The 26,533-nt window shown below is 43.8% G+C and overlaps 1 protein-coding gene and 1 pseudogene across 1 annotated transcript in view; both read left to right on the top strand.

Annotated features, from left to right (window-relative positions):
* PRKCZ (protein kinase C zeta) overlaps nucleotides 1–26,533 on the top strand; it is a 256,098-nt gene that overhangs the window by 27,123 nt on the left and 202,442 nt on the right. Inside the window, exon 3 of the mRNA XM_088468202.1 lies at nucleotides 18,531–18,652. Within this exon, the coding sequence (XP_088324328.1) occupies nucleotides 18,531–18,652 (122 nt within the window). The remainder of the gene's footprint in view (nucleotides 1–18,530; nucleotides 18,653–26,533) is intronic.
* LOC148532188 (uncharacterized) lies at nucleotides 23,826–25,846 on the top strand (annotated as a pseudogene).

The following is a 26,533-nucleotide window of genomic DNA, read 5'->3' as shown; positions in this document are numbered from 1 at the left end:
AACCCCACTAAGTATGTCAAATGAAATACGTCTAACTTCTATAGTAGTGCACTTTAGTTAATAGTTTTTGTATTTCTTCTTTTCTGACAATAGCTTACATCTCATCCTCTCAGCTCTGCTTCAGTTTTGTATCTTATGCACTCTCAGTGCTAGGTATTGGATATGTGGAGTGAAGCTGAGTGCAGAGAAGATGACACCAAAGCAGAGGCACTGGGGAGAGCATGTTGATGTGAAGGGAGTCTTGAGGGGGCGACAAGGGATGTGGGGGTAATGACACTAAGTGGAAGGGAGATGATGAGCTCCGTCTTTGATGTCCTGAGCTTCAAGTAGTGTTGACACATCCAAGTGGGGTTGGTGGATAAAAGGAGAGTTGCCAGGAGCTGAGATGTATATTTGGATGTTTGAATAGGTATGCTAGTGGAGGCTGAAGCAACCTATACGGTTACCAAGAGAGAAAAGAATAAAAAGAGAAAAGCAGAGGCCTACGAAGAGAGCCTTGGGGAATAGATGTACTATCCATCGGTTTGTCAGAGCTGCCAATGATCGGGTGGGTTAAATGGTTGTACACAAGCCCCACTAAGCTCTGTCATTGCACTCTGACTGGTCCTGGTTGCTTATGTTATATGCAGGGCCCTCTTTATCTGGTAACACATTGTTTATATTTCTGTATATATTCCCAATTGTTAAGCATTGCAGAGCTTAATGTTGCTATTACATATAAATGCAACCAGGTATGTTATGAAAAGTCGACATGGTCTGAATGTCAACTTTATAAAGGTCAACATTCAGCATGTGGACAATGTGATTTTATGTTCAGTTTGAATCTAACTCTAACATCAGCAGTCGACATTCATAATGTCAACCTGATGTCAATGTCCACATTGTAAATGTTGACTCTTTGCTGCACACCATGAAACAAACTTTGAATACAAATGTGCCCACATACATCTTACTTCCTTGCACGTTAAACAGCCCTTCTAGTTGCACCATGCCACGGAGGGACTTGGTAGTGCCGAGCATCTTTCTGTGCGACTTTTTACCTTCAAATGTGCCTTAATCAAAAACTACCTTCTCTGTGTCGCACCGCTGTTATAGCTACATGTGAAATGCTATGTTACAGTGTCAGCGCTGTGACACTAATGTAGCATTTTGCATGCAGATATAACAGCAGTTACACACACAATATAGGCATGCCGCATATCATTTTATTTCTGCAAAAGCTGCTTGTGCATCCTATTTGCATCATTTAGCGAATAAGACACATTTTAAGGTAAAAAAGTTGCACGAAAAGATGCTCTGCACTACCGAGTTGCACAGCGCTCATGTGTTATGTGTAACATGACTTGTAGCGCACGGAGGTAAGCTGCATTTGGACACATATGTAGTACACTTTAACATTTTTAAAGCGCCCCCCCCCCCCCCCCCCCCATTGTATTGGCAGCCATCAGTTTGTAATCTGTCACTTAACGACTCGCTGTCTGAGAAATGATACCATGATTGACGCTCCTTGCTGTTTTGATTACTTCCTGGGAGGAATACATGAAAGTGAAGCTAATAATAACTGGCCTTCAGAGTGGTAATTTAGGACTATATTTTGTACTGCTAATATGTAATTCTCTCATTGCTCAACTCAACTTATGCATTCAATTTTTTTTCTATGGTCATTCTGTCGGTGTGAGAGAACCTTATAACTCTGGGGCAGTATGAGGAGAAGGAGGGTCCCTTGTGCAAGCTCCCTGCGGGCCCTTTCCTCTCTGTGGCATAGTAGTAGACTCTGGCATTATTTATTTATTAACAGTTTCTTATATAGCGCAGCATATTCCGTTGCGCTTTACAATTGTAAGCATTAATAGAACAAAACTGGATAATAACAGACAGATATATAGGTAGGAAGGCCCTGCTCGCAAGCTTACAATCTATAGGGAAATAGGCATTGATACACAAGGATAGGTGCTATATATTGAGTTTTCGTCCAGCCAGAATGCACAGTTTCTTGGTTGGCTGCATGAACCAGTCACACAGGAATGTCGACCAAATGTCATGAGGATGTGAGAGAAAGACGATGTGTGAGATTGTGTGTGGACTGTAAAAGGGGATGTAATTAGATATGGAAGCTATGAAGGTTATGTGGGAGGTTCTGGAATCTGATAAGCTTGCCTGAAGAGGTGAGTTTTCAGGGAACGCTTGAAGGATTGGAGACTAGAGGAAAGTCTTATTGTGTGAGGTAGGTTATTCCATAGAGTGGGTGCAGCGCAAAGAAAGTCCTGTAACCGTGAATGGGAGCAAGTAATGCATGGGGATGAGAGACGTAGATCTTGTGCTGAGCGGAGAGGTCAGGTTGGGAGATATTTTGAGATGAGTGAAGAGATGTATGTTGGTGTGGTTTGGTTAATAGCCTTATGTGTAAGTGAAAGTATTTTGTATTGAATACGGTAGAAAACCGGCAACCAATGGAGGGACTGACAGAGCGGGGCAGCAGAAGAAGAACGTTTCGCAAGGAAGATAAGCCTTGCAGCTGCATTCATAATGGATTGTAATGGTGATAGCCTGTTTTTGGGAAGACCAGTAAGGAGGCTATTGCAATAGTCAAGTTCGGGAAATAATAAGTGCATGGATTAGAGTATTTGCAGTGTCTTGTGTGAGATATGGTCGAATTTTGGATATGTTTTTTAAATGTATGTAACATGATTTTGAGACAGATTGAATATGGGTAACAAAGGACAGTTCAGAGTCAAGGATGACACCAAGGCAGCGAGCTTGTGGGGCGGGGTGGATGGTCGAGGTATCAACAGTTCTAGAGAGATCAGGTTGGTAACTGTTATTGGCCGGTGAAAATATAATTAATTCTGTTTTAGAAATATTAAGTTTCAGGTGGCGAGATGACATCCAAGATGAAATGGCAGAAAGACATTCAGTGACACGGACCAATACAGATGGAGATAAATCTGGAGAGGATAGGTAGATTTGAGTATCATCCGCATACAGATGGTACTGAAATCCAAAAGAGCGGATTAGTTTGCCAAGAGTGGTGGTATAGATTGAGAATAGTAAAGGACCTAAGACAGAGCCTTGCGTTACTCCAACTGATAGAGGTAGCGAAGAGGAGGCAGAATCAGAAAAATGAACAGTAAAAAGGCGATCAGATAGGTAGGAAGAAAACCAAGAAAGAGCTGTGTCCTTAAGACCTAGGGATTGCAGTGTTTGTATGAGAAGAGAGTGGTCAACAGTGTCAAAAGCAGCAGAGAGATCTAGAAGAATTAGGAGTGAGTATGGCCTTTAACCTTGGCAGTGACAAGATCATTTACTACCTTAGTCAGTGCTGTCTCTGTGGAGTGTTGGGAACGAAAGCCGGACTGAAGTGGATCCAATAAGTTGCGTGAGTTAAATTGTGTGAAGCGGGTGTAGACAAGTCTCTCAAGTAGCTTGGAGGGGCATGGGAGCTGGGAGATAGGACGGTAATTTGAGAGAGTATTAGGGTCAGAATTTAGTTTTTTCAGAATGGGAGTAATCACTGCGTACTTGAACAGTGATGGAAAGTTGCCAGTAGAGAGAGAGAGATTACAGATTTTAGTTAGGGTTGGGATAAGCACAGGAGACAGAGCTTTACTGATTTGTGAGGGTATAGGATCTAGAGGAGAGGTAATAGAGTAGGAGGATGAGAAGAGTGTAAATACTTCATCTTCGTTTGTGAGATCAAATGAAGAGAATGTGCCAGAGGGTTCAGGTAGGGAATTGAGCAGGTCACTAGCTGAGGAAGAGTCTACCATTTCATTTCGGAACTTATCAATCTTGTCCCTAAAATAGGAAGCAAGATCTTGTGCACAGATGGTAGCAGGTGGTTTGGGTGATGGAGGGGTAAGAAGCAGTTTAAATGTATTAAAAAGTCGCTTGGGGTTAGAAGCTTGAGCAGAGATTAGAGATTGGAAATATGTTTGTTTGGCAGTGTCCAGAGCAGTACGATAAGAGTTGTAGATAGTCTTATATGTGAGGAAGTCACTTGGAGTATGAGACTTTCGCCACTGACGTTCAACTTTACGCGAGAGTTTTTGTAGATGCCTTGTTAAGCTAGAATGCCACGGTTGACTTCTAACTACGTGGTGTGTGATGGGTAGCTGGAGCTACTTCATCGAGGGCTTTTTCTAGAATCTGGTTTTGGTGTGATGCAGCAGTCTCAGGAGAAGTGAATGTAGAAATTGGTGATGGTTTTTGTTGTAGAGAGGTAGATAGTTGTTGAAGGTTAATGGCAGTAATATTTCTAGGGGTTTTAGGTTTGGTTGATTTCAATGATGATGTAATGGAGGAGAGTGTGCAGGTGATAAGGTTGTGATCTGAGAGAGGGAAAGGAGCATTAGTGAAATCAGAAACTGAGCATAGTCTGGTAAATACAAAATCAAGACAGTGGTCCTCCTGATGAGTAGAGCAGTCAGTCCATTGGGAGAGGCCAAGAGAGGATGTTAAAGAGAGTAGTTTGGAGGCATGAGGAGATTGTGGACTGTCAATGGGGATATTGAAATCACCCATAATGGTGGTGGAGATGTCTGAGGATAGAAAGTGAGGGAGCCAGGCAGAAAAGTGTTCCATAAATTGTTGAGGTGGCCAGGTGGGTGATGGATAACAGCAACTTGCAGAGAGAAAGGGGTGAAAGTCCTGATAGAATGTACTTCAAATGATGTAAATGTGAGTGAAGGTACCTGTGGGAGAATTGTGTATGTGAAAGATTGGGAGAGTAATATTCCTACCCCACCTCCTTTACAATTACCAGGCCTGGAGGTGTGTGAGAAGCGTAGGCTACCATGTGAAAGTGCAGCAGGGGAGACAGTGTCTGATTGTGTAAGCCATGTTTCTGTTATTGCCAGAAGGTTGAGGTTGGTTGAAACAAAGAGGTCGTGGATGGATGTTAGCTTATTGCAGACAGAGCGTGCATTCCATAAGGCACATTTTAGTGACTAGGATGGTGAAGGGAGGCACGCAATGTTTATGAGGTTAGCTGGATTTATAGTTCGTTGTGGGTGTGGAATGTGGGTTGGGCCTGGATTTGGTGATATGTCACCAGCTAATAGAAGCAGCAGGAGAGAGATATAAATATAATTGTTGGATTTGTCCGAAAGATTTTTATGGCGACAGGTTGTGGATGTTATTGTCAGTGTGTATAGATAAGTTAAAAGCTCATGTGTGTTCATAAGTGGTGAGTAGATTAATGAGGTAGCAATATGTACAGAAGGGTGAGCTGCAGGAAGAGTAAAGGATGTAGTAGCCTTAGAGATGATTCCATGAAGTGAGATTATGAAAAGAAGCTTTTGATACATTGGGCCAAATGTAATAGGGTGAGAGTTTAGAAAATGTGAGAGTTTAGCAGTAAACTCTCACATTGGTTGAGTTTTATCTTCAAAATGGGAAAACATCTGAATGAGATTTTAAATCATGAGAGTTTTTTAAGTCTAAAAAAACATGCAAGTTCGCTCTGTTGCTTTGTTTTTGGACTCTATTACATTGGCAAAGTTTAAAAAGTGTCAGAAACTCACTTTTCTAAACTCTCACCCTATTACATTTGGCCCATTGTCTTTGTTGTATTTGGAAAAAATAAAATTTTCTAAGTAATGGGTTTGTAATTACCTGGTTTTCGATGTTGTTCAATGTTTTTCAACTGTTATTTAACTGTTCAGAAAGCACACTTGATTTTAACCACTTAATGCATAACCACATCAAGCTGCTACCCTCAGCAAGCTGCCCTAAGACTGAATGTTAAGAAATAGTATGCCTGTTTAAGACACTAGCTTACATCTGAGCCAATTGGTCAGCTGGTTGAAATGCAGATTGATCAGTAGACATATATTGCACTAAGTTTAAGTAAACAGGCAGTATGACACTATAAACTATGCTTCAGTGATCCCCATCTAAACACAGGTCTTGACTATGGCTAGCAAGTCAAAAAAGATTCACAGACATTTAAACAATACCAATTACAAACTTAAACAAAATTAAACAAACACATACTTTAAATACACAGCTAATTTTGCATTAATGCAACTATAGATTAGGAGTCGTTTTTTGCAGGATGTCAAATAATATCACATACATTGCCTAGACAGCTGATGGTGCATGGGGGTTAATGCAGGCTCTGGCAGTGGTACTCAGCAAGGACAATCGCATACCTGGGATGAAAAGAGAAAGATAAGTCCACATTCAGTGAGATTCATGAGGTTCATGCAGAATAAATGTTATTTAACTGTTCAGAAAGCACACTTGATTTTAACCACTTAATGCATAACCGCATCAAGCTGCTACCCTCAGCAAGCTGCCCTAAGACTGAATGTTAAGAAATAGTATGCCTGATTAAGACACTAGCTTACATCTGAGCCAATTGGTGCATTGTGCCAGTGTACGGTGCAGGTCTATGGAAACATAGCGCACACACCATGTTCCTGGTGACTTCTCTACTACACATGCATAAGTCTCCAGGAAAATGGGCGCCATATCATTTTCCCTGTGATTTCTGCTGCAGCACCGACATGGGAAATATGGATGCAGGGTGTGTCACCCTGGACACCCTGCACCCATTATAGATACACCAATGCTTTGACTAATATAATATGGAATAGAATGAGTACCTTACCTTTGTTCAGCTGGTCAAGAGGCACATAACCACCATACACAAACATATAGGGGATTATGTAATAGGTTCTGAGTTCAAGGAACCGGTGTGTTTATGGCAAGTTTGCCACTAAATTTAAAGCAGCAATTAGTTATAAGGCAAAACCAGCCTTATAACTAATAGCTGCTTTAAATTTAGTGGCGAACACGCCAGTTCTTTAAACTCGGAACCTATTGCATAACCCTCATATTTCTTTTAAAGTAATCCTCTTTAATACGCTGTCCCTTCTAAGTATTTTAATCAGTGCGGTTCTATCATTTTACAGTTCAATGCATGATTATGTGAATTGTTTGGTGGTCCCTGTACTAGTCTGTTTATTTAATAGGCTCCAGTTAATCTAACATCAATGATGACTAAGTTAAAGCCATCGTTTGTTTGCATAGGCCAAGTAACTCAGCTTTATTGGATTGAGTCCCTTCCAAACATGCTATATTAGATGGTTTACTGACTCAGGATGTTATATTTTAGGCTGTGTGCACACAGCACGTTTCATCTGTTTTGCGTCCAGTTAAAGACTAATATAATATTGCTGATCACTTTACGGGATATGTTGTCTGAGTGGGAACAGGGTAAAACTGAACATAGGGCCTGATTCAGAGCCGGACGCTCTGACCAGAGTGCTGGCTCTGAATCAGGGCCCTCCTACCTAAAAATGGAGCGGCCTCTTGGACGCTCGCATAGCTGTGGGTTACCACCCACAGCATATGCGAGCGTCCATGATGATGGTCGCGATGGTCAAGACCATTGCGCTTGCAACGAGACCCTGCGGTAGGGTCTCGTGGCCGCAAGCCCTGGAGTGATTTTGGCTCTATCAGAGCCAAAATCACTCCCACTGACATCACTACTGATGTCAGTGGGGCCGGACCCAGACGGCAGGCGTTCCCATGGGAACGCCTCCGGCACGCCCACCAAAGGGGGTGTACTGTCAGTCACCATGGACAGCACGCCCCCTTTGGTGCGAGACCCCAAGCGACGGCTACCCCGTCGCTCGCCGGGTCTCGCGCATGCGCACGACTGAGCTCCCTCCATCGTGCGCATGCGCATTAGGGCACCATCGACATGCTTGCGAGCATCCTGCGCTCACGAGCGGGTCTGCATTAGGCCCATACTCTTTCCTCTGTCCATGCTCTACCGTCTGGCTCAGTAAAGCAGCGGTGTTCAGTCAGGCTAATTCAATTAGGAGTGAGTTTGCGAAAGAGAGTTTGTATCGTGAAACTCATACATCGCACGAATGCGCACACCCAAGGAATGCGAGATTCAATTGGAAATGTCAATTTTCTGTACATGCAGCGAGGTTGCTTGACTTTAATACAAAATGCAACCAAGTTTGTAAAATGTTTACCTATCGTCTGCAAGTTGAAAAACCCCTCTCCCATCAATACAACACCTCCACGTACCTGCCCCACATGATTTACACCTCCACGTACCTGCCCCACATGATTTACACCTCCACGTACCTGTCCCACATGTTTACACCTCCACGTACCTGTCCTACACAATTTAACCCATTATTGAGCATTTTAGAGAAATTCACCTGAAAACTGACATGTTTATTGGCCAAATTATGCTACATCATATGTGATAGGCCAGCTGATTGAACAACCTATCTCATAGTGTGTACCTGGCATTAGTGTTGCTGGTTTTCCCCTTGCTGATTTTGTATAGCCAGGAAATATTCATAAGGGATCTATTAGGCTGCATAGGTTCTCTTTAAAAACTTGTTACCATATTTTTCATGTAATAGAAGGACATTTTATTATTATTCCGTAAATGTATGGAACTGAATAGTTAGTATAATATACTATAGTTGCGCAACTATTGATAATCTTGTTGTTTGAACTCGGCAGATTGGATGTATACTTTTAACACAGATAATGTATACATCCAAACTAAATTATACTGTATTCCTTATATATAGATTTGGAAATCTTTATCATTAAAATGTGTGTAGCATATAAATATATTGGACACCTACAGTTAATCCTCTGTTAGTATCATTTATGAGAACTGAAAGGAAAAAAAAAAAGCTTTTGTGACCATGTATGAATCTGACATATACACATTAGTGGTGTCCTAAAGGAGCAGACACTCTATCACAGCCACTTTTAAATATTATGCACAGCTGTAACACTTAGGAGTAGCGAGCCGCAATGATCTATTGGAGAGGTGTTACCCAATTTAAGACTTTTTTTGCAGGGGATCTTGCATATTCAGCCTCCATATGTCCCCCCCTTGGATCCCTGAGATCTTTAACCTGGTTCTTTGTCTTCCCCCATTTGAGCCTTTGCAGACTGAAGAAAAGCCATTTTTCATGTCCACTCTACTAACTGTTGCCTGCGTCTAAATAGGCTATAAGGCCTGCTAGATCAGATCAACCATTCAGTAGGCGTGTTCTAGAGCTGGGCCGTCCGGTTTCAGCACTGGTAGTTCTTGGGCCAGGTCTTCTGTTCACACATTTACCAAATGTCATTGGTCTCAGGTCTTTGCATCCAAGGATTCTAGCTTTGGATGAAAGGTTTTGTGTTCAGCAATGTCTGAATGCGCCCTCCCTTAGCTGTCCCACCAAAAGGATGAAGGAAAGACTCTCTTTTTTGGTACTTACTGATAAGTCAATTTCTCAAAGTCCATCTAGGGGACACTTCATTACATAGGCAAATGCAGGGGGGGTTTCCGTCTGCCTGGAAACCCCCCTCCCCAGCCCACACCATTACCACAATAGAAATAGTAATATAATAGATTGTTATAGTGCTGCATGTCCTTCTCAGTATCACAAATGAAATAATTAGCACCACCTGTGGATCTTTTAACATTTATCAACCAGTAACAAATAACCTGTGCACCAACTAGAAGATCTGGAAAACATGCACTGTTAGAGATGCACTGCTATAGAACCCAATATGTACATATACAGTATGTCCAGGGCAGTGCTAGGTTCTTATGCTGCTCCTCCTGGCTCCCGGACTTGCTCTAATAGTCTGGAATGGTGCCCACATCTAAAATAAATACGTTCAGCTCAGACAGGATGGCGTACTGGCGCATCTAATGGCTTACTGTGATCACTGGTCCTGTATATGCTGGAATTAATACACACAATATACTTTGTATGACGCTTATTAAATCTGGTTAAGTACTAATTCTGCCCTCTTCATTGACAGGCCACACTTGCTCTAAAATCAAGCATTTGGAAACCCCCCCTCTGAAAATCCTGCGTTTGCCACTGCATTACCCTCCATTATGTGTATTGAATTATTTTTTTGAATGTCATTCTTTTGATTTACACCCTATCCTCTTACCTGGAGAGTGGATGTAGGACAGAAGGACCTTTTTTATACTTGAAAATGTTAACCTTTTAAGTGCCAGTTCCTCAACCTCCATGGTGGCACTGTCCCCCACATGGAATTTACAGTAAATTATAAAAATCTTTTTCTAAATTGCGACCTGCAGTATGAATACAGTAAAATAAAGTAGGGTTTTCCAAGTGACGCAGTAGACCCCGGAGAGAGCTTTTAGTCCTCCCCTTTTTTTTTTTTTTTTTTTTATTTAATTGCAAATCTTCATCTTACCAATTAGGAAGTAACTGTTTAGTAATAGAGAAATAAACTATTTCTAAATCTGTTTACACCAATATGAGTGGCTAGAATTAAATGTTGGCAATAGATTCCATTGGAGCAATGAACAATTGGTTTAATCATGGGCATGCCAGATGTGCCCAGGCACACCCTAATATTTGACACCATCTCCTTGATTATAAGCAAAATTTATTGGTGCTGTCAAACTGAGAGGAGCTGATTGTGTCATTGAGTGATCAATATGGGCAAAGGTAAGTGAGAGAGTTGGGGGATTGATAGGTAGGCAATATGGTAACATGGGGCGGAGATTGTTTGGGACATGATGGTGAGAGATTGGGTGGGACATAATGTTGAGAGGGGGATTAATGACATAAAATTGGTGGTTGGCGCCTCCTAGGTGGTGCTAGATTCTCCCCTGTGGAGGTGCAGTTTATCCCTCTTTAAATTTCCCTTGGTGTACACCCTAATGAAAAGTGTTGTGCATGCCTATGGGTTTAAAAGCAAAAGACTAAAATACTTGTACAGCGTTTCAGTATACAGTAGCAATGTTTGAAGAAAGTGCCTTTCAAATTTATTATTATTATTATCATTTATTTATATGGCGCCACAAGTTTTCCGCAGCGCCTTACAAAGTACATAAACAAATAGATTGATATACAGTGACTTACAGTACAATACATTACAGGACATGGATAATGTACATTGCTACATTCACGACCATAATACCCAGATAAGCAACAATGCAAAGCAATCAAGTGTTCGGTGGCCTGGTAGAGAGTAAGAAGTAGATGAAGGTATAGTAAGGCGATGCACAAGAGGGTAGAGGGCCCTGCTCATAGGAGCTTACATTCTAAGGGGGAGGGACAGACAAACAGGGATGACACAGATGGGGTAGGCAGGGAGGAAGGAGTATGTAGCAGCAAGTTAAGATGAGAGCTGGAAGGCTTTGATGAAATAGTGGGTCTTGAGAGCCAGTTTGATGGATTGTAGAGAGGTGGAGAGTCTGATGGGAAGCGGTAGAGAGTTCCAAAGGTGAGGAGCAGCACGGGCAAAATCTTGGAGGCGGGAGTGGGAGGAAGTAATCAGCTGGCATGAAAGGCGGCGTGCATTTGCTGAACGAAGAGGGCGGACAGGAGAGTGAAGGGAGATGAGATCAGAGATGTAAATGGGAGAGGAATGGCTTAGGGCTTTGTAAGTGAGCGTGAGAACCTTAAATTGGGTTCTAAAGGGGAAGGGGAGCCAGTGGAGGGCTTGTAGGAGAGGGGAGGCAGATGCAGAGCGTTTTGAGAGGACGATGAGCCGAGCAGCAGCATTAAGGATAAACTGGAGAGGAGAGAGATGGGATTTGGGGAGGCCAGATAGGAGAAGATTACAGTAGTCCAATCTGGAGATGACCAATGAGTGTATGAGGGTTTTAGTGGCATCCTGGGTGAGAAAGGGTCTAATCTTGGAAATATTTTTAAGATGAAAGCGACAGGACTGTGAGAGATTCTGGATATGTGGTTTGAAGGAGAGGGTGGAGTCCAGGATAACTCCAAGACAGCGCACTTTGGGGCTAGAGGAGATAGTTGTGCCATCAATTGATAAAAGAAATGGTGGGAAGTGTGGTTATGTAGGGGGGAGGGAAGATTATTAGCTCAGTCTTAGACATATTAAGTTTAAGAAATCGCTGGGACATCCAGGAAGAAATGGCAGAGAGACAGTTGGAGACACGAGTGAGGAGAGAGGTCAGGGGAGGAAAGGTAGATCTGAGTATCATCAGCATAGAGATGATATTGGAGGTCAAAAGAGGTGATGAGTTCACCTAGCGAGGATGTATAGAGTGAGAAAAGGAGAGGTCCAAGAACAGAACCTTGGAACACCTACTGTAAGAGGCTGTGGGGGAGAAGAGGAGTCATGAGAGGAGACAGAGAAGGATCGGTCAGAGAGGTAGGAGGATAGCCAGGAGAGGGCAGTGTCACGCAGACCAAGGGAATGAAGGATTTGCAGAAGGAGAGGGTGGTCCACAGTGTCAAAAGCAGCAGAAAGGTCAAGGAGAACGAGCAGAGAGTAGTGGCCCTTGGATTTAGCAGCAAGGAGGTCATTGCTGACTTTTGTGAGGGCAGTTTCAGTGGAGTGGAGAGAACGGAAGCCAGACTGAAAAGGGTCAAGGAGGGAATGAGAGGAAAGAAAGGTGGTAAGGCGCTTGAAAACGGCACGCTCAAGGAGCTTGGAAGCAAAAGGGAGGAGAGAGATGGGACGGTAGTTGGAGAGAGTGTTGGAATCAAGGGTTGGTTTTTTTAGTATGGGGGAGACAAGGGCATGTTTAAATGCAGACGGGACAGTGCCTGATGATAGGGAGAGATTAAGGAGGTGGGCAAGATGGGACCAGGCAGAAGGAGAGAGGTAGCAGAAGAGACGTGAAGGGATAGGGCCAAGGGGGGAGGTGGAAGGGGAGGGGGGACTGGATGAGGGACATGACTTCCTCTCCAGATACAGGGGAGAAGAAAGCTAGAGTCGGTAAAATTGAAGGAGAGGGGTGATCTGGGAAGAGAGGAGGTGGATGGCAGGGGGACTGGTGGGATATGATGTCCTGACGTATGGAGTCAATTTTAGATGTAAAGTAGGTAGCAAAATCAAGGGCAGAGAGCAAGTAGGGGAGGCGAGGAGGGGGTGGGCGGAGGAGGGAGTTGAAGGTGGTGAAGAGACATTGAGGATTTGAGGACTGAGAGGAGATGAGGTTCTTGAAGCATGACTGTTTAGAAAGGGAAAGGGCAGCACTGTATGATGAGAGCATAAATTTGAAATGGAGAAAATCAGCCTTAGAGCGTGATCTTCTCCACTGTCGCTCGGCACTTTTGCAGGTATCTGGTGCATTTGGAATGCCAGGGTTGAGGTGTAAATCTGCGGGGGTGAATAGTGATCGCCGGAGCAACAGAGTCCAGAGCAGAAGTAAGGGAGGTATTGTATAGAGAAATGGCTTGTTCAGGGCAAGAGAGAGAGGATAGGGGAGAGAAGTGAGTCAAGCTGGGAAGAAAAAGAAACTGTGTCAATAGCATCAATGTTACGCTTAGTGATAGTGGCCAAAGGAGGTAGAGGAAGGGAAGGAGAGAGGGATAGGTTAAAAGAGGGAAGGTGATGGTCTGAGAGGGGGAATGGAGAATTGGAGTAATCAGAAATATCACAACGGTGTGTAAAGACCAGGTCAAGCGAATGCCCACTCACATGGGAGGGTGAGGAAGTCCATTGGGAGAGACCAAATGAAGACATGAGGGTGAGGAGTTTGGAGGCAGAGGCTTCTGTGGGGATATCAATAGGAATATTGAAGTCACCTAGGATAATAGAGGGAAGGTCAGAGGAGAGAAAGTGAGGAAGCCAGGAAGCGAAGTTGTCAATGAATTTGGAAGGAGGGCCAGGGGGATGGTAAATAACAGCTACTCTAAGGTGAACCTCAAATGTAGAGAAAGTAAGAGATGGTTCAGAGGGTAGGAGTAACCGGGGGATAGAAGGACCCCTACCCCACCACCATGGCGACCCCCAGGCCGAGGGGTATGAGAGAAGATGAGACCCCCAGAGGAGAGGGCAGCAGGGGAAGTGGTGTCAGAGGGTGAAATCCAGGTTTCAGTAATGGCTAGGAGATTTAAGTTTTTAGAGATGAAAAGGTCATGGGTGGGTACGAGTTTGTTACATACTGATCTGGCATTCCAGAGGGCACAGGATAGAGGGACAGTGTTTGTGGGAGAAATGTGAATTAGATTATTTGGGTTGCTGTAGTGAGATGGTGAGTTTAATATGGGTGGCCGAGATGAATGTAGTGGAGAGATTATGTGGGGACCAGTGCTGGGAAGGGAGCCTGTAGGTGGTTGGCAGGGAGGGAATTTAATATGATGGGGGTGGTATGGGGTGACATGGAGAGGAGGTTTGGAGGAAGGATTTTCAGTGGGGTAGTAGGACAAAGGAGGGGTAGAAGAGAATGAAAGTGTAGTAGTGGGAGAGGAGAGGGAGGATGGCAGACAGAGGAGGGGAGATAAAGGAAGGAGGAGGTGGAGGAGACAAGGGGGAAATGATATAGGAGGAAATAGGTGGTAGAGCAGAGTATAAGGTAGACAGTGAGGTCAAATTATTATAGTTGCACACATTGGTTTTATATGTCTGGGGAAAAAAAATATTTCTGTAGCTGTGCCTTGGATTGTATGGACAAATAAAAAGGAAGTTTTGTATCATTTTTAGTTTAAATGTGCATCAACTCTCTGCTTGCTACATCCTATTCCTGCATTTTGTACAGTAGAAGATAAATATGTTGCTGTACTAAACCATTTTAGTGGTTATTTGTACAATTTGGTTTACTTTAGCAGTTTGTTCAAGTGTTCTTTGGACTAAGGGCTTTTGTCCTCACATACAACTTGTTATTGGAGTGAAATTTCATCACTTAAAGGTTTATATTTACTATTTGTACTCGTTTGGGTTTTATGGATACACCTGGAACATAGTAAAAATATACGGTCCACAACCAAATGCTTTTTCTTGAAGAAAAGCTTAATTTTATCTTATAGAGGAACAGTTAATTCCATGGGCTTATTTTTGTGTACACTTGGGCTGATGGCTATGGAATGATGACTCTGAAAGCATTTCCATTTCATAACTTAACTGTTTAATTGTCAGTGTAATACAATCGATATACAGATGTGCTCTATTATGCAAATACCTGTATATGATAATGTACACTTAAAAATCACTCGTTATCCTCATTAAAATGTTTATAAAAAGACACTTGATCATATTTATACTTATGTGAGAAAGAAAAGGAATCAATTTAATTGAGGGTGCACTCAAAAACCCCTTATTTTTAAACACATAAAATATATACATTTTATTCGGTATACTTTAATAAAAAAAAAGAAACTTTTTTTATATTATTATTTCTCTGACTGGTAGATTTTCAAGGAAAGAGGCTATATGTTGCCTCTTACAATTATCAACCAATATATTATATCCAATGCTATCTAATCTTTGGTATACCATTTCTCTGTATGCCCTCAAATAGGGCCTTCTAAAGCGAAATATAAATTAAAAATATATTTTATTACACAAAAGTACAGATTGATAGACACGAAAAAAAATTTGTGACAAGAAATTAAAAATATATTAAAAACAAGGTTGTGTGCTGTTATTGATTCTGTATTTAAATGTTACCTCTCCTGCACATGTGTGTTTAATCATGCAAGGCTATTGTATGTAACCTGCAATTTATTATTTAGATCTATGCTAGAAATAACAGTTAGCAAATAATTCCTGTTCTATATAAATTGGAAGACAATTATTATAGTTGTCATTACATATTAATTAGGTTAGCAGATATAAATGCTATTTAGCTAGATCTATTTCTAAATAATTATCCACATTAAGTTGAAGCTGTTGGCTCTTTGTAACCACTTAAGAAAAGAAAACGTTTGTTACTCTTTTCATTCAACACATATAACAGACAAATTTTATTAGTCTTGGAATTGTATTGAGACTATTGACTCTAACTATTAATATGTTCTACGTGTTGTACATTCATAGGCACAAAGTTATTCATTCTCATTACTGAAATAAGAGAACAGATGTTGCATTTATATCTGCTAACCTAAGTCAGTAACCGGGTGGGGGTCTTCGCAATTATGCGTGCACCTGGAAAAGGGGTATCTCCCTTACCATTCCAGCCCGACAGGTCTCGGGCTGCTCCCCCACTGGCTCTCAGTCAAACGTGCCCATTATGCAGTGCCCCCTGTAGTTATCCCCATATGAAGTGCCCCCTGTAGTTTTCCCCTTTATACATTTGCCCCCTGTAGTTTTTTCCCTTTATGCATTACTCCCTGTAGTTTTGCTTTGCCCTTATGCAATGCCCCCAGGCTGAAGTAGTGCCCCCAGACTGGTCCATTATGTAGTGCCCCTAGACTGGCCCCTTATGCCGTGCCCCCAGGCTTAAATAGTGTCCCTTATGCAGTGCCCCCAGGCTGGTCCCTTATGCAGTGCCCCCAGGCTGGTCCCTTATGCAGTGCCCCCAGGCTGGTCCCTTATGCAGTGCCCCCAGGCTTAAATAACGCCCCTTAGGCAGTGTCCCCAGACTGGTTCCAGCGAAAAACTTAACTTGCTCGCCGATCGCGCTCTTACTCACGCTGCCTCGCTCTGACTGGATCTAACTAGATCCAGCAGGTGCGTGGGGCAGGCTCCTCAGGTCACGGGTGACTTCATGACGTCACCAGCGCACTGCATCACTGGGAACGCTTGCCTCTGAAGCGATCAGAGGCTTTTTTTTTCTTTTCAGCCTCCGGTCACTTCAGATATATTAGTGAATAGAAAATATGTAGTACTGCCTGCAAAATGACAGTTGGGAGTCTCTCTGTCCTGTCTCTGTCCCGTGTCTCTCTCTCTCTCTGTCCCGTGTCTCTCTCTGTCTCTGTCCCGTGCCTCTCTCTCTCTCTGTCTCTGTCCCGTGTCTCTCTCTCTGTCTGTCCCGTGTCTCTCTCTGTCTGTCCCGTGTCTCTCTCTCTCTGTCCCGTGTCTCTCTCTCTCTCTCTCTCTCTCTCTGTCCCGTGTCTCTCTCTCTCTCTGTCCCGTGTCTCTCTCTCTCTCTGTCCCGTGTCTCTCTCTCTCTCTGTCCCGTGTCTCTCTCTCTCTCTGTCCCGTGTCTCTCTCTCTCTCTCTCTCTCTGTCCCGTGTCTCTCTCTCTCTGTCCCGTGTCTCTCTCTCTGTCCCGTGTCTCTCTCTCTCTCTCTCTGTCCCGTGTCTCTCTCTCTCTCTCTCTGTCCCGTGTCTCTCTCTCTCTCTCTCTCTGTCCCGTGTCTCTCTCTCTCTCTCTCTGTCCCGTGTCTCTCTCTCTCTCTGTCCCGTGTCTCTCTCTCTCTCTCTCTGTCCCGTGTCTCTCTCTCTCTCTCTCTGTCCCGTGTCTCTCTCTCTCTCTCTCTGTCCCGTGTCTCTCTCTCTCTCTCTCTCTCTGTCCCGTGTCTCTCTCTCTCTGTCCCGTGTCTCTCTCTCTCTGTCCCGTGTCTCTCTCTCTCTCTCTGTCCCGTGTCTCTCTCTCTCTCTCTGTCCCGTGTCTCTCTCTCTCTCTCTCTCTCTGTGTCCCGTGTCTCTCTCTCTCTCTCTCTGTCCCGTGTCTCTCTCTCTCTCTCTCTCTGTCCCGTGTCTCTCTCTGTCCCGTGTCTCTCTCTCGCGCTCTCTCTCTCTCTGTCCCGTCTCTCTCTCTCTCTCCCTCTCTCCCGTGTGTCTCGCTCCCTCTCTCCCGTGTGTCTCTCTCCCTCTCTGTCCCGTCTCTCTCCCTCTCTGTCCCGTCTCTCTCCCTCTCTCTCTCTCCCATCTCTCTCGCTCTCTCTCTCTCTCTCTGTCCCGTGTCTCTCTCTCTCTGTCCCATCGCTCTCGCTCTCTCTCTCTCTCTGTCCCGTCTCTCTCTCTCCCGTGTCTCTCTGTCTCTCTCTCCCGTGTGTCTCTCTCTCTCTGTCCCGTCTCTCTCTCTCCCGTGTCTCTCTCTGTCTCTCTCTCCCGTGTGTGTCTCTCTCTCTCTCTCTGTCCCGTGCCTGTGTCTCTCTCTCTCTCTCTGTCCCGTGTCTCTCTCTGTCCCGTGTCTCTCTCTCTCTGTCCCGTGTCTCTCTCTATCCCGTGTCTCTCTCTCTCTCTGTCCCGTGTCTCTCTCTCTCTCTGTCCCGTGTCTCTCTCTCTCTCTGTCCCGTGTCTGTGTCTCTCTCTCTGTCCCGTGTCTGTGTCTCTCTCTCTCTCTGTCTCTCTCTCTCTGTCTCTGTCTGTCTGTCTGTGTCTCTCTGTCTCTGTCCCGTGTCTCTCTCTGTCCCGTGTCTCTCTCTGTCCCGTGTCTCTCTCTGTCCCGTGTCTCTCTCTGTCCCGTGTCTCTCTCTGTCCCGTGTCTCTCTCTGTCCCGTGTCTCTCTCTGTCCCGTGTCTCTCTCTGTCCCGTGTCCCTCTCCCTCTCCCTCTCCCTCTCCCTCTCCCTCTCCCTCTCCCTCTCCCTCTCCCTCTCCCTCTCTCTCTCTTTTCTCATAAAAGTGGGTGGGGGAGTACCTAAGTGAGCAAGAGGTCCACATAGCAAATGTCCTGACCAAACACTTTTTGTTTTCCCATTTGATACAAATGCAAGGAACGGTATGTTCTCCGAGATTATTTGTGGCCTTTACTATACGTGGAAGTGTTACAGCAGAGAATACCAGGAAAGAATACCCTGTAGAATGTTGTGATCTCACCAGAAACATGCAACACACCCTGAGCTGTAAATGTCAATGCTCTGACTTTTCACTAGAACATCCATTTGTCTTACCCATCTATCTGTGCTGTGTTCTGCAGAGATATTCTCATCACCCGCCTGGGAGCATCAATGAGTTATGATGAACTATGCGAAGAAGTGAGACAAATGTGCAATCTACGCCAGGGACAGCCGATCACATTGAAGTGGATTGATGATGAAGGTATGGGGGGTGGACATCTTGTAAAGGAAATGAATGAAGTACTGTTTCTATATCACTGATAACTCCTGATTGCACCAAGATGAATACTGTAATTCTGCATTCTCCAAACCTTTCACCTCTTTAAGCGTTTAGAAACCTATTCACTGAATTGCACAGGCCAATCCTATTCATTCAGAGGCACTGCAAACGTCATTGATTTTACAGAGGATACTTTAGACAAGCGATTCTCACTCGTTTTGATGTGATACACCTACAGAGACCCCTGTTATACATGTGATTACAGGAACATGCTTTTTTAATATGTTCAACAAATAGCATAAGACACATTGCACTTTAAAATATAATTATTTCCATATCATGTATTTAGTCACCTATTGTCTATGCACCATAGAGACAGCCAGTTTGTGAACTGAATCACTATACACTAGAACCATATTACCTACAGTGATAAACAATTTTGAGTGTAAGATGGAGGACCAATCAGAAGCTGTAATGTCCATGATTGTGGCGTTTAACACATCTTCCATCTCGCACATCCCCTCTTTAGTGTTGCACAGCACCAGTTTTAATCTAATGCTTCTACACGAACAATGGAGAAATGGCTGCATGGGGTATCTCCAGTGCCCAGGGGAGGGGGGAGAATATAGTTTTCTAAAGACTATATGATGTGGAAGCACCTCAGTGATGTCAATGTATCCCATACTTCAGAGGTTCCCAAACTGTCATTACAGTCCAGGTGTTAAGGGATATCCATGCTTGAGTCCAGAACGTTAAATTGACTGAGGTACTAATTAAGTCACCTGTGCTCAAGAATAGATATCTTTAAAACGTGGACTGTAATGGTGGAGTTAAGGAACCTCTGCCATAGCGCCCTCCCCAATTTTAAAAGTGCAAATGCACCCTACCATTTTTAGCGGCGCCCCGCTTAAAACTGCATGCCCTGAGCCTTCCCCAAACGTTGGCTGCAGTGTCCCGCGGGTGTGAAAAGCTGTGGTGAATGATCACTGCCGGATGAATAGACGCGCATGGCATTCGTGAAGGGAGAACTTGGGGGAGGCCCAGCACCTCCATAAATGCCGGGCACACTCCCAAGTGTGACAAATTGGAGGCGTTCCACAAGGACACGCCCATCCCTGGCCGACCATGCTTTTTGGTAGTGTACACTCCCCCAGCTCCCTGCCCTGCCCACAGTCTAGCGGGAACACTACTTCTAAGAGCCAATCAAGAAGTGTTTCAGTACAGAACTGTATTGTACTAGAAATCTGGGTGGAGGGATTCTCTGAGGCAGCGAGCTTGCTGCAGTTGAGGTGTGTTTGCCTTTTTTTTTTTTTCTGTGACATACAAAATAATTTTAGTAAATTAAAACTAGACTTGTGAAAATAGAGTAGAATCGTAGACGGTCATTATAAATACTGTTCATGCTCATTTATATTTTACCCCTGTATTTTTGTACGTTTAGGAATCAAATTGATTTATTTGGAAACTCTTACCATTTCTCAAACAACTACCCTGTAATGTGAAAGTAAAAACAATTGTAAAGCTTTTTCTTAATTGCAAATAAAAAGACAATTGATTGTATAATTTTCCACTGCCTTTGCTGATGCGCCTAAATACGCTTTAAATGCAGAGATAACTTAATTGATTGTAGTTCACCTACAGTGTACAGTACAATTAACGTGTTTGATGTGAAATATTGTACATGTATCTAACTATAGCTTTTGCATTCATAAAGTTCATAGTAATGCTGGGCATACACGGCCAGATAAAATGTCTGTCAGACCGACAGACATTTTATCTGGCTGGCTGCCAGCCACAGATGTTGCCGGCATACACTGTGTGAGATTTCTCTCAGAGTGTATTCGGCAGACATCTGTGCTCCGCCCCCGGGGGAGGAGACATTTCCCTGTTCCTTCTGTAGGAAGGAACACAGGAAATGTCTGTCTGTCGGCTGCGGCTGGGCATACACTGCCAAATGCGGCCGACAGTTTACCGGGAAATATCGCATCGGACGGGCATGCTGGACAATCCGGCATGCCCGACCGAGCAATATTTAACCCTCGGTCGCCCCCCCCCACGCTACAATTATCGGGGCGATCCGCCGATATCAGGCGGATCGCCCCGATAATTGTAGCGTGTATGGCCAGCATTAGTGACTCTTGATATCTGCCGCCCGTGTTAAAGCACACATCCACTAGACGACACGCAAAAGACTGCACGATTACGACATTGTAATCGTGCAGTCGTTTGTCAGTCTGTGATGTGCCTACACTGAATGAGCAGTCGTTCAGTGTAGGCACATCAATCATCTGCAAACATGCTGACCATGACGTTATGGTCAAGTTGTACAACATATTTGTACGATGATAGATGTCTAAACGACCAGCAGGAGTGCGCATTGCTGATCGTTTTAGATAGATTTTTTTAAACAATCTGCATACGATTTTCAAACTGTTATCGAACGATCATGATAACGATATCGTTATTGTTCAATCATTCAATTTAATTGTCTAGTGGATGTGTGCCTATTTTTTTTTTTTTATGAGGGTTTTTTTAATATTATAAGTTACTTATGAATTTTAGATCTTGTTTTATACAATTAAAACTCAAGCTAAGTGATAGTAATGGTATAATATCAATTTATATCAAGTACAGTGTATGTATTATATTAGTATGTGTATTTGTAACCAGTCAATTCTACTACATGAATACCAGTATTCATTGCTAAAGTAAATGAATACTGCTCCCAGCCAAAGTACACTTATGTTTTACCTTCCCTGCTGTATAAGTACACTGATTTTCTGTTTCTCATATAGAGGCCCATTTATTAATGATCGCATTTGGAACGCGATCTAGCCACGATATAGGTGCCCATAATCGCATTGCAGGATATGATCATAGCACCTAAATGTACTAAAGAGCACCCGCAGGGAAAGGGGCTCGGAAAGGAGTCCGTTCCTGTAATGTGCTGGGAGTGACCACACATGCGCGGCGGCCATTGCCAGGGGAGGTTTCCTAGGGAACCCTCTCCCGGCTCGTATTGCAATATGTAGCCCATAGGCTATGGCGGGTTATGCCATCCTTTGATGGCGTAAGCTGCAGGAACCAAGTTTCCAGCACTTCTTAAATATGACAGCATCGCATCCGCCATAGAAACCTATGGGGTCGTGGTAGCTGGAAGAAATGGAGGGACAGCAGCAGATAGCTGACCTAATACTTCTGGGGATTACTTCATATTTGCATGTATCCTCTGAGGACTGGTGTTTTGGTGGAATACACTGCAAATATTAAATGATAAATGGACCCCATACTAAGCACAATATGATTAAATGCTGGCTCCCGTGATGAAACGCTTCAACAGAGATGTAACTTTATCGCTGAGCGAGCCGCAGCATGCACAGTGTTGTGTATCATATACTTGTACATATCTCTGGAGCTGTGGTGTTACATTGCAACCAGCAGTTGATTAGATGCTTCTTAGGGCTCAATCCAATTAGGTGTGAATGGCGAGTAGAGAGTTTGTTTCTTGAAACTCGCATACTTTGCAGCAAAGCACGCTCCCGAGTATTCTCCAATCCAATTAAAAATGCCCATTCGCATTACTCGCAGTGGAGGGGTGCGAACTGACTGCCAAATGAGATTTGTGAGAAATGCATGAAAATGTGGGGAGACCATCCTGGACCCCCCAAAATGGATAATTTCGTTAGCAAGGCTGTTTGTGGGCATTAGGAAGGTACTGTAGATTTTTAAATGGTGTCAAATGACAGATTTGTGTTTTTTGTTTGTTTTAAATGCAAGAAAATGATAAGAGAACTTTTTTTTTCGTTTCATCTCAAACTAATTAAACGAAAAATGCAAAAAAAAAGTAGGAAAAAGGGTGATTTTGGAGTACTTTGAGGGCACCTTAAAAATGTAAAAAAAATTATAAAAACAATTATTTTTCAACAAAAAATTTATTGTAATTAAATTTGGGGTGCCTAAACTAACGAAAAAGTGGAGTTTGGGGTAATTTGAGGACACTTTTTTAACCAAAAAAATTACATGTAATTATTGGATTAATTAAGCTAATTTCAAACTTCCAAATGCCTAAATAGTCATTAGGGGGGGGGTGTCCAAAGGGTTCAGCACATTTTAACCTTACAATAAAGATTTTCCTTTCCATCTCTCAGGGAGGTGCGAGTGGAAAGTTGCGAATTCAGTCTCACTGATTCAGTGCAAGTTGCTAATTGGATTGCAAAATGAATTCACTATTCGAATTGTAAGTGAAAATAGCAACTCGCCCCTAATAGGATTAGTGTATCGGAAACGTAGGACTGTACGAACAACTGTGCAACCAAGCAGGGCTGATAGAGTATAGTAAACTACTAGGCTAGTGATGTCCTATTATACATTAGACTTGATACGGGGAATAATTGAAGCTTTTCTTTTAACATTCAGAGACTTTCAGAGCACCTTGTGGTTACAAAATATAGTATAGTATTTTATGAAACTTGAGCAAATGGGGGGGAGAAGGTTCCAGTTGCCCAGAAACCCCACTTGCATCCTAACCAGCCCAGTGACTGCAGCATCTACTACTAATGCTGGCCTTACACCTACACGACCAGCATAAGATCCGATTCATCGTATGATTTCCTTACGATTCCCCGGCCGTCGTGACCACACGAATTTGTGTTGTTTTTTTTTACACACGATTTTCATTAGATCAGTCGTACGAGCACGCGTCACTATACGACTGATCGTGTAAACGGTTGTTCATGTGCCTCACCAAAAACATGCGATTATGTGATAGATTGGTCCCAAATTTAAATGAGGGCTGGGCTTCACTGGGGGTATAATAAGAGCCTGCCTCTTCAGCTCTGTGCACTCCTGTTTGCTCTGTGATTAGTAAGGCTTGGTTTTTACCCTGCTGAACGCTCCACATTGCTAGCTAATGTGCATTGCCTTGTATTGCCTAGCTTTACAAAGTGCTTCTTGCTCTATTTACTGTGGTCGGTCTGTTTTCTGCTTTTTTGTGGTGATGGATCCCTGCCGTTATAGAGCATTGCTGTCCTATGCTGTGGTCAAGCTGAGTGAGGAGAGGGAGAGGGCCCAGCGTAGGAGGAGGATGAGGTCCTGCTGGACCAAAGATTGGCTGCTGGAGAGGGAGAGTCAATCCTATATGCCCATGCTGATGGAGATGAGGGAGAACAATCCAGACGACTACCACAACTTCCTGCAGATGGTTGACCCCACCTTTCAGGAATTGCTGCATCTGGTGACCCCCTATATCCGGAAGCAGGACTCCAAATTTCGGATGGCCATCACAGCTGAGGAGAGGCTCGTGGCTACTCTGAGGTACCTGGCTACGGGACGCTCCTTTTGATGACCTAAAGTTTGGGACCCACATCTCGGCTCAAGCTTTGGGACACATTATCCCGGAGACGTGCAAGGCTATCGTGAAGGTACTGCAGTTCCCTTATTGTAAGGTAAGATAACACACACACCACACTTTGTCAAACCAGAAAAATGTTTTATTATAAGTTTTTCTCTAGTTTGCTAGTTATGTGAAACATTAGATTCAAAAATAATACTTATGTGAAAATCAGATATATTTAGATATAAAGATGGCTAAAATGTTAAACGTATCACCAAGTTACCCAATCCCTGTTAAGTATGATGCGGAATGAGCTTTGGTGTTTGCGTCCAAGATTTCAGATGTGCAAACATGCTGAAAGTGCAAAATCAGTGGGCCTGGCCCCACTGACATGTACTTCCAGCATGTGTTCCTAGCCGCCCCAGAGTCTGGAACACAAACACCATGCTGCATTCAGCACCATATTTACCAGGGAGTATGAAACGTCATTAATACCAACAAAATGTGTAAAATAATTTGGGAAGCACATAACAATTAAGAGAAATCATCATTGTCCTCATTTACTTCACGTTATACTGTGAAAAAAATGGGTGGTGAGGGTGTAGGAGTTTTTTGGTAGGACGCGGCAGATAGTTATATTTTCGTAGGAGGAGGTGTCTGGGGGAGTAGCATGGCAGGTGGGGGAGGAGATGGGGGCCCAGTTGTTTGGATGGAGGAGGTGGTTGGGGGAGTCTGATGGTAGGTTGAGGTGAGTGGGGGAAGAGGTTGGTAGGAGAAGGTGGGGGGGTGCCCAGCTGTTTGGATGGAGGAGGTGGTTGGGGGAGTCTAATGGTAGATGGAGGTGGGTGGGGGCTGAGTTTGGAAGGTGGAGATGGGGTACCAGGAGGGTAGTGTGGGTAGTTTGAAGTTGAAGGATGGTATGTTTGCGATGAATAGTAGGTGGGTGTTGCCGTGTTGAGTGTAGGTGGGGTTGGAACTACTTGCGGGATAATAATGGCAGTGTCCTATGTCAGTAGACATTGCCTTGCTTTAAATATTAGGTCAGACGTCAGTCTTTCAAATTGTATTCTTTGGTCGTGGTCCATTCCTCGCACCACTGAACTGACATAGGCTGCAAAGTTGTCATATTCATCTGGTGGTTTCAATAAGGCCTCTCTGGCCTGGCTAAGTAGTCGGTCTTCAGTTTCTTTATTTTTGTTTTTCCTCCTTTGTTTTTTAGAAATTGGTGGGGTGGGGTTTAGAGTCGCCACACTCCACTGAGTAGGTCCGGGTTGTTTGGGATATCTGAAGTCTGTAAATAGAGAACATTTGTTAAAGTAAAAATTTTTACATTCAGTTTTTTTCAATTTTTTTCACAGTTCCCTACAAGCACGGAAGAGTGGATAGCCATTGGGGATGAGTTTGAGAGCCGTTGGCAGTTCCCAAACTGTGGAGGAGCTATTGACGGCAAGCATATTAGGATTATCCCACCTGTCAAAACTGGGTCCTACTACTATAACTATAAGGGGTACTTCAGTGTTGTTCTGATGGCTGTGGTTAACGCAAACTACGAGTTTCTGTTTGTAGATGTGGGGAAGAACGTCCGTTCTTCCGACGGTTGCTCCTTTCAGACAACTGCATTCTACGAGAGGCTCACCACTAACACCCTTCATTTGCTGTCCAGAGAGTCAACGAAACATGGGCTGAATTTCGTTTTCGTTGCTGACGAGGCTTTTGCCCTTCATGAAAATGTCATGAAGCCATTCCCTCAGAGGGCCTTGACTCATGAAAAGCGGGTGTTCAATTACTGCCTATCTTGTGCAAGGCGTATTGTGGAGAACGCCTTTTGGATCTTGAGCAACTGATTCCGGATTTTGCATACCCCAATAAATGTAAAGGTCGCGAAGTTTGACTGGGTGGTCACGGCTTGCTGTATCCTGCACAACTTTCTGCGCAAGAAAGCCATCCAGCAAAGGTTATTGGGAACACCTGCAATTGAAGACCCCGAAAATCCGGAAGAGGTTGCCCCGTTCCCCTCAGTCACGCCACCTGCGGTTAGGGAACCCGAAACTTCTCTGGCCAAAAAGGTCATAGAGGAATATATGGCCTATTTTAATTGGGACGGTGCAGTGCCGTGGCAAGAGAATATGATCTGAAAAATTTGGAACTTACCGTTGATGTCTCTGCAGATGCCAGGAAATCCTCTTTCAGCAGGCTGCACTCCTCTGACTCAGCCATCACCTGTACTGAAGATCTCAGGGGATCCTGCTGCACCAGGAACAACATCATGTCATAATACCAAAGTTTGTGTTTGTATATGCTGTCAGCCTCGGCTCCAGACCGTTTTGAATCCTCCACCTTCTTATACTGTTTGACGAAGGTTGTCCGCAGATTCTGTATCTTATTGCGCACTCACACTAGAGACTTTGCATCTTCGTGATATGGCATACTATACACTGACAACTCCTTTAAGGCGTGGTCACGCTTCAGTCTGTTGCTGTACATTTTGGACTTGGTACGCCAAAGACAGTCATGGTGCCTGTATAGCTCGA

This window comes from Taudactylus pleione, unplaced genomic scaffold (assembly GCF_031769625.1).
Source record: "Taudactylus pleione unplaced genomic scaffold, aTauple2 ptg000082l, whole genome shotgun sequence".
NCBI lineage: Eukaryota > Metazoa > Chordata > Amphibia > Anura > Myobatrachidae > Taudactylus > Taudactylus pleione.
Note: the sequence above shows the minus strand (reverse complement) of the source record. Positions and strands in the feature narration are given on the sequence as shown.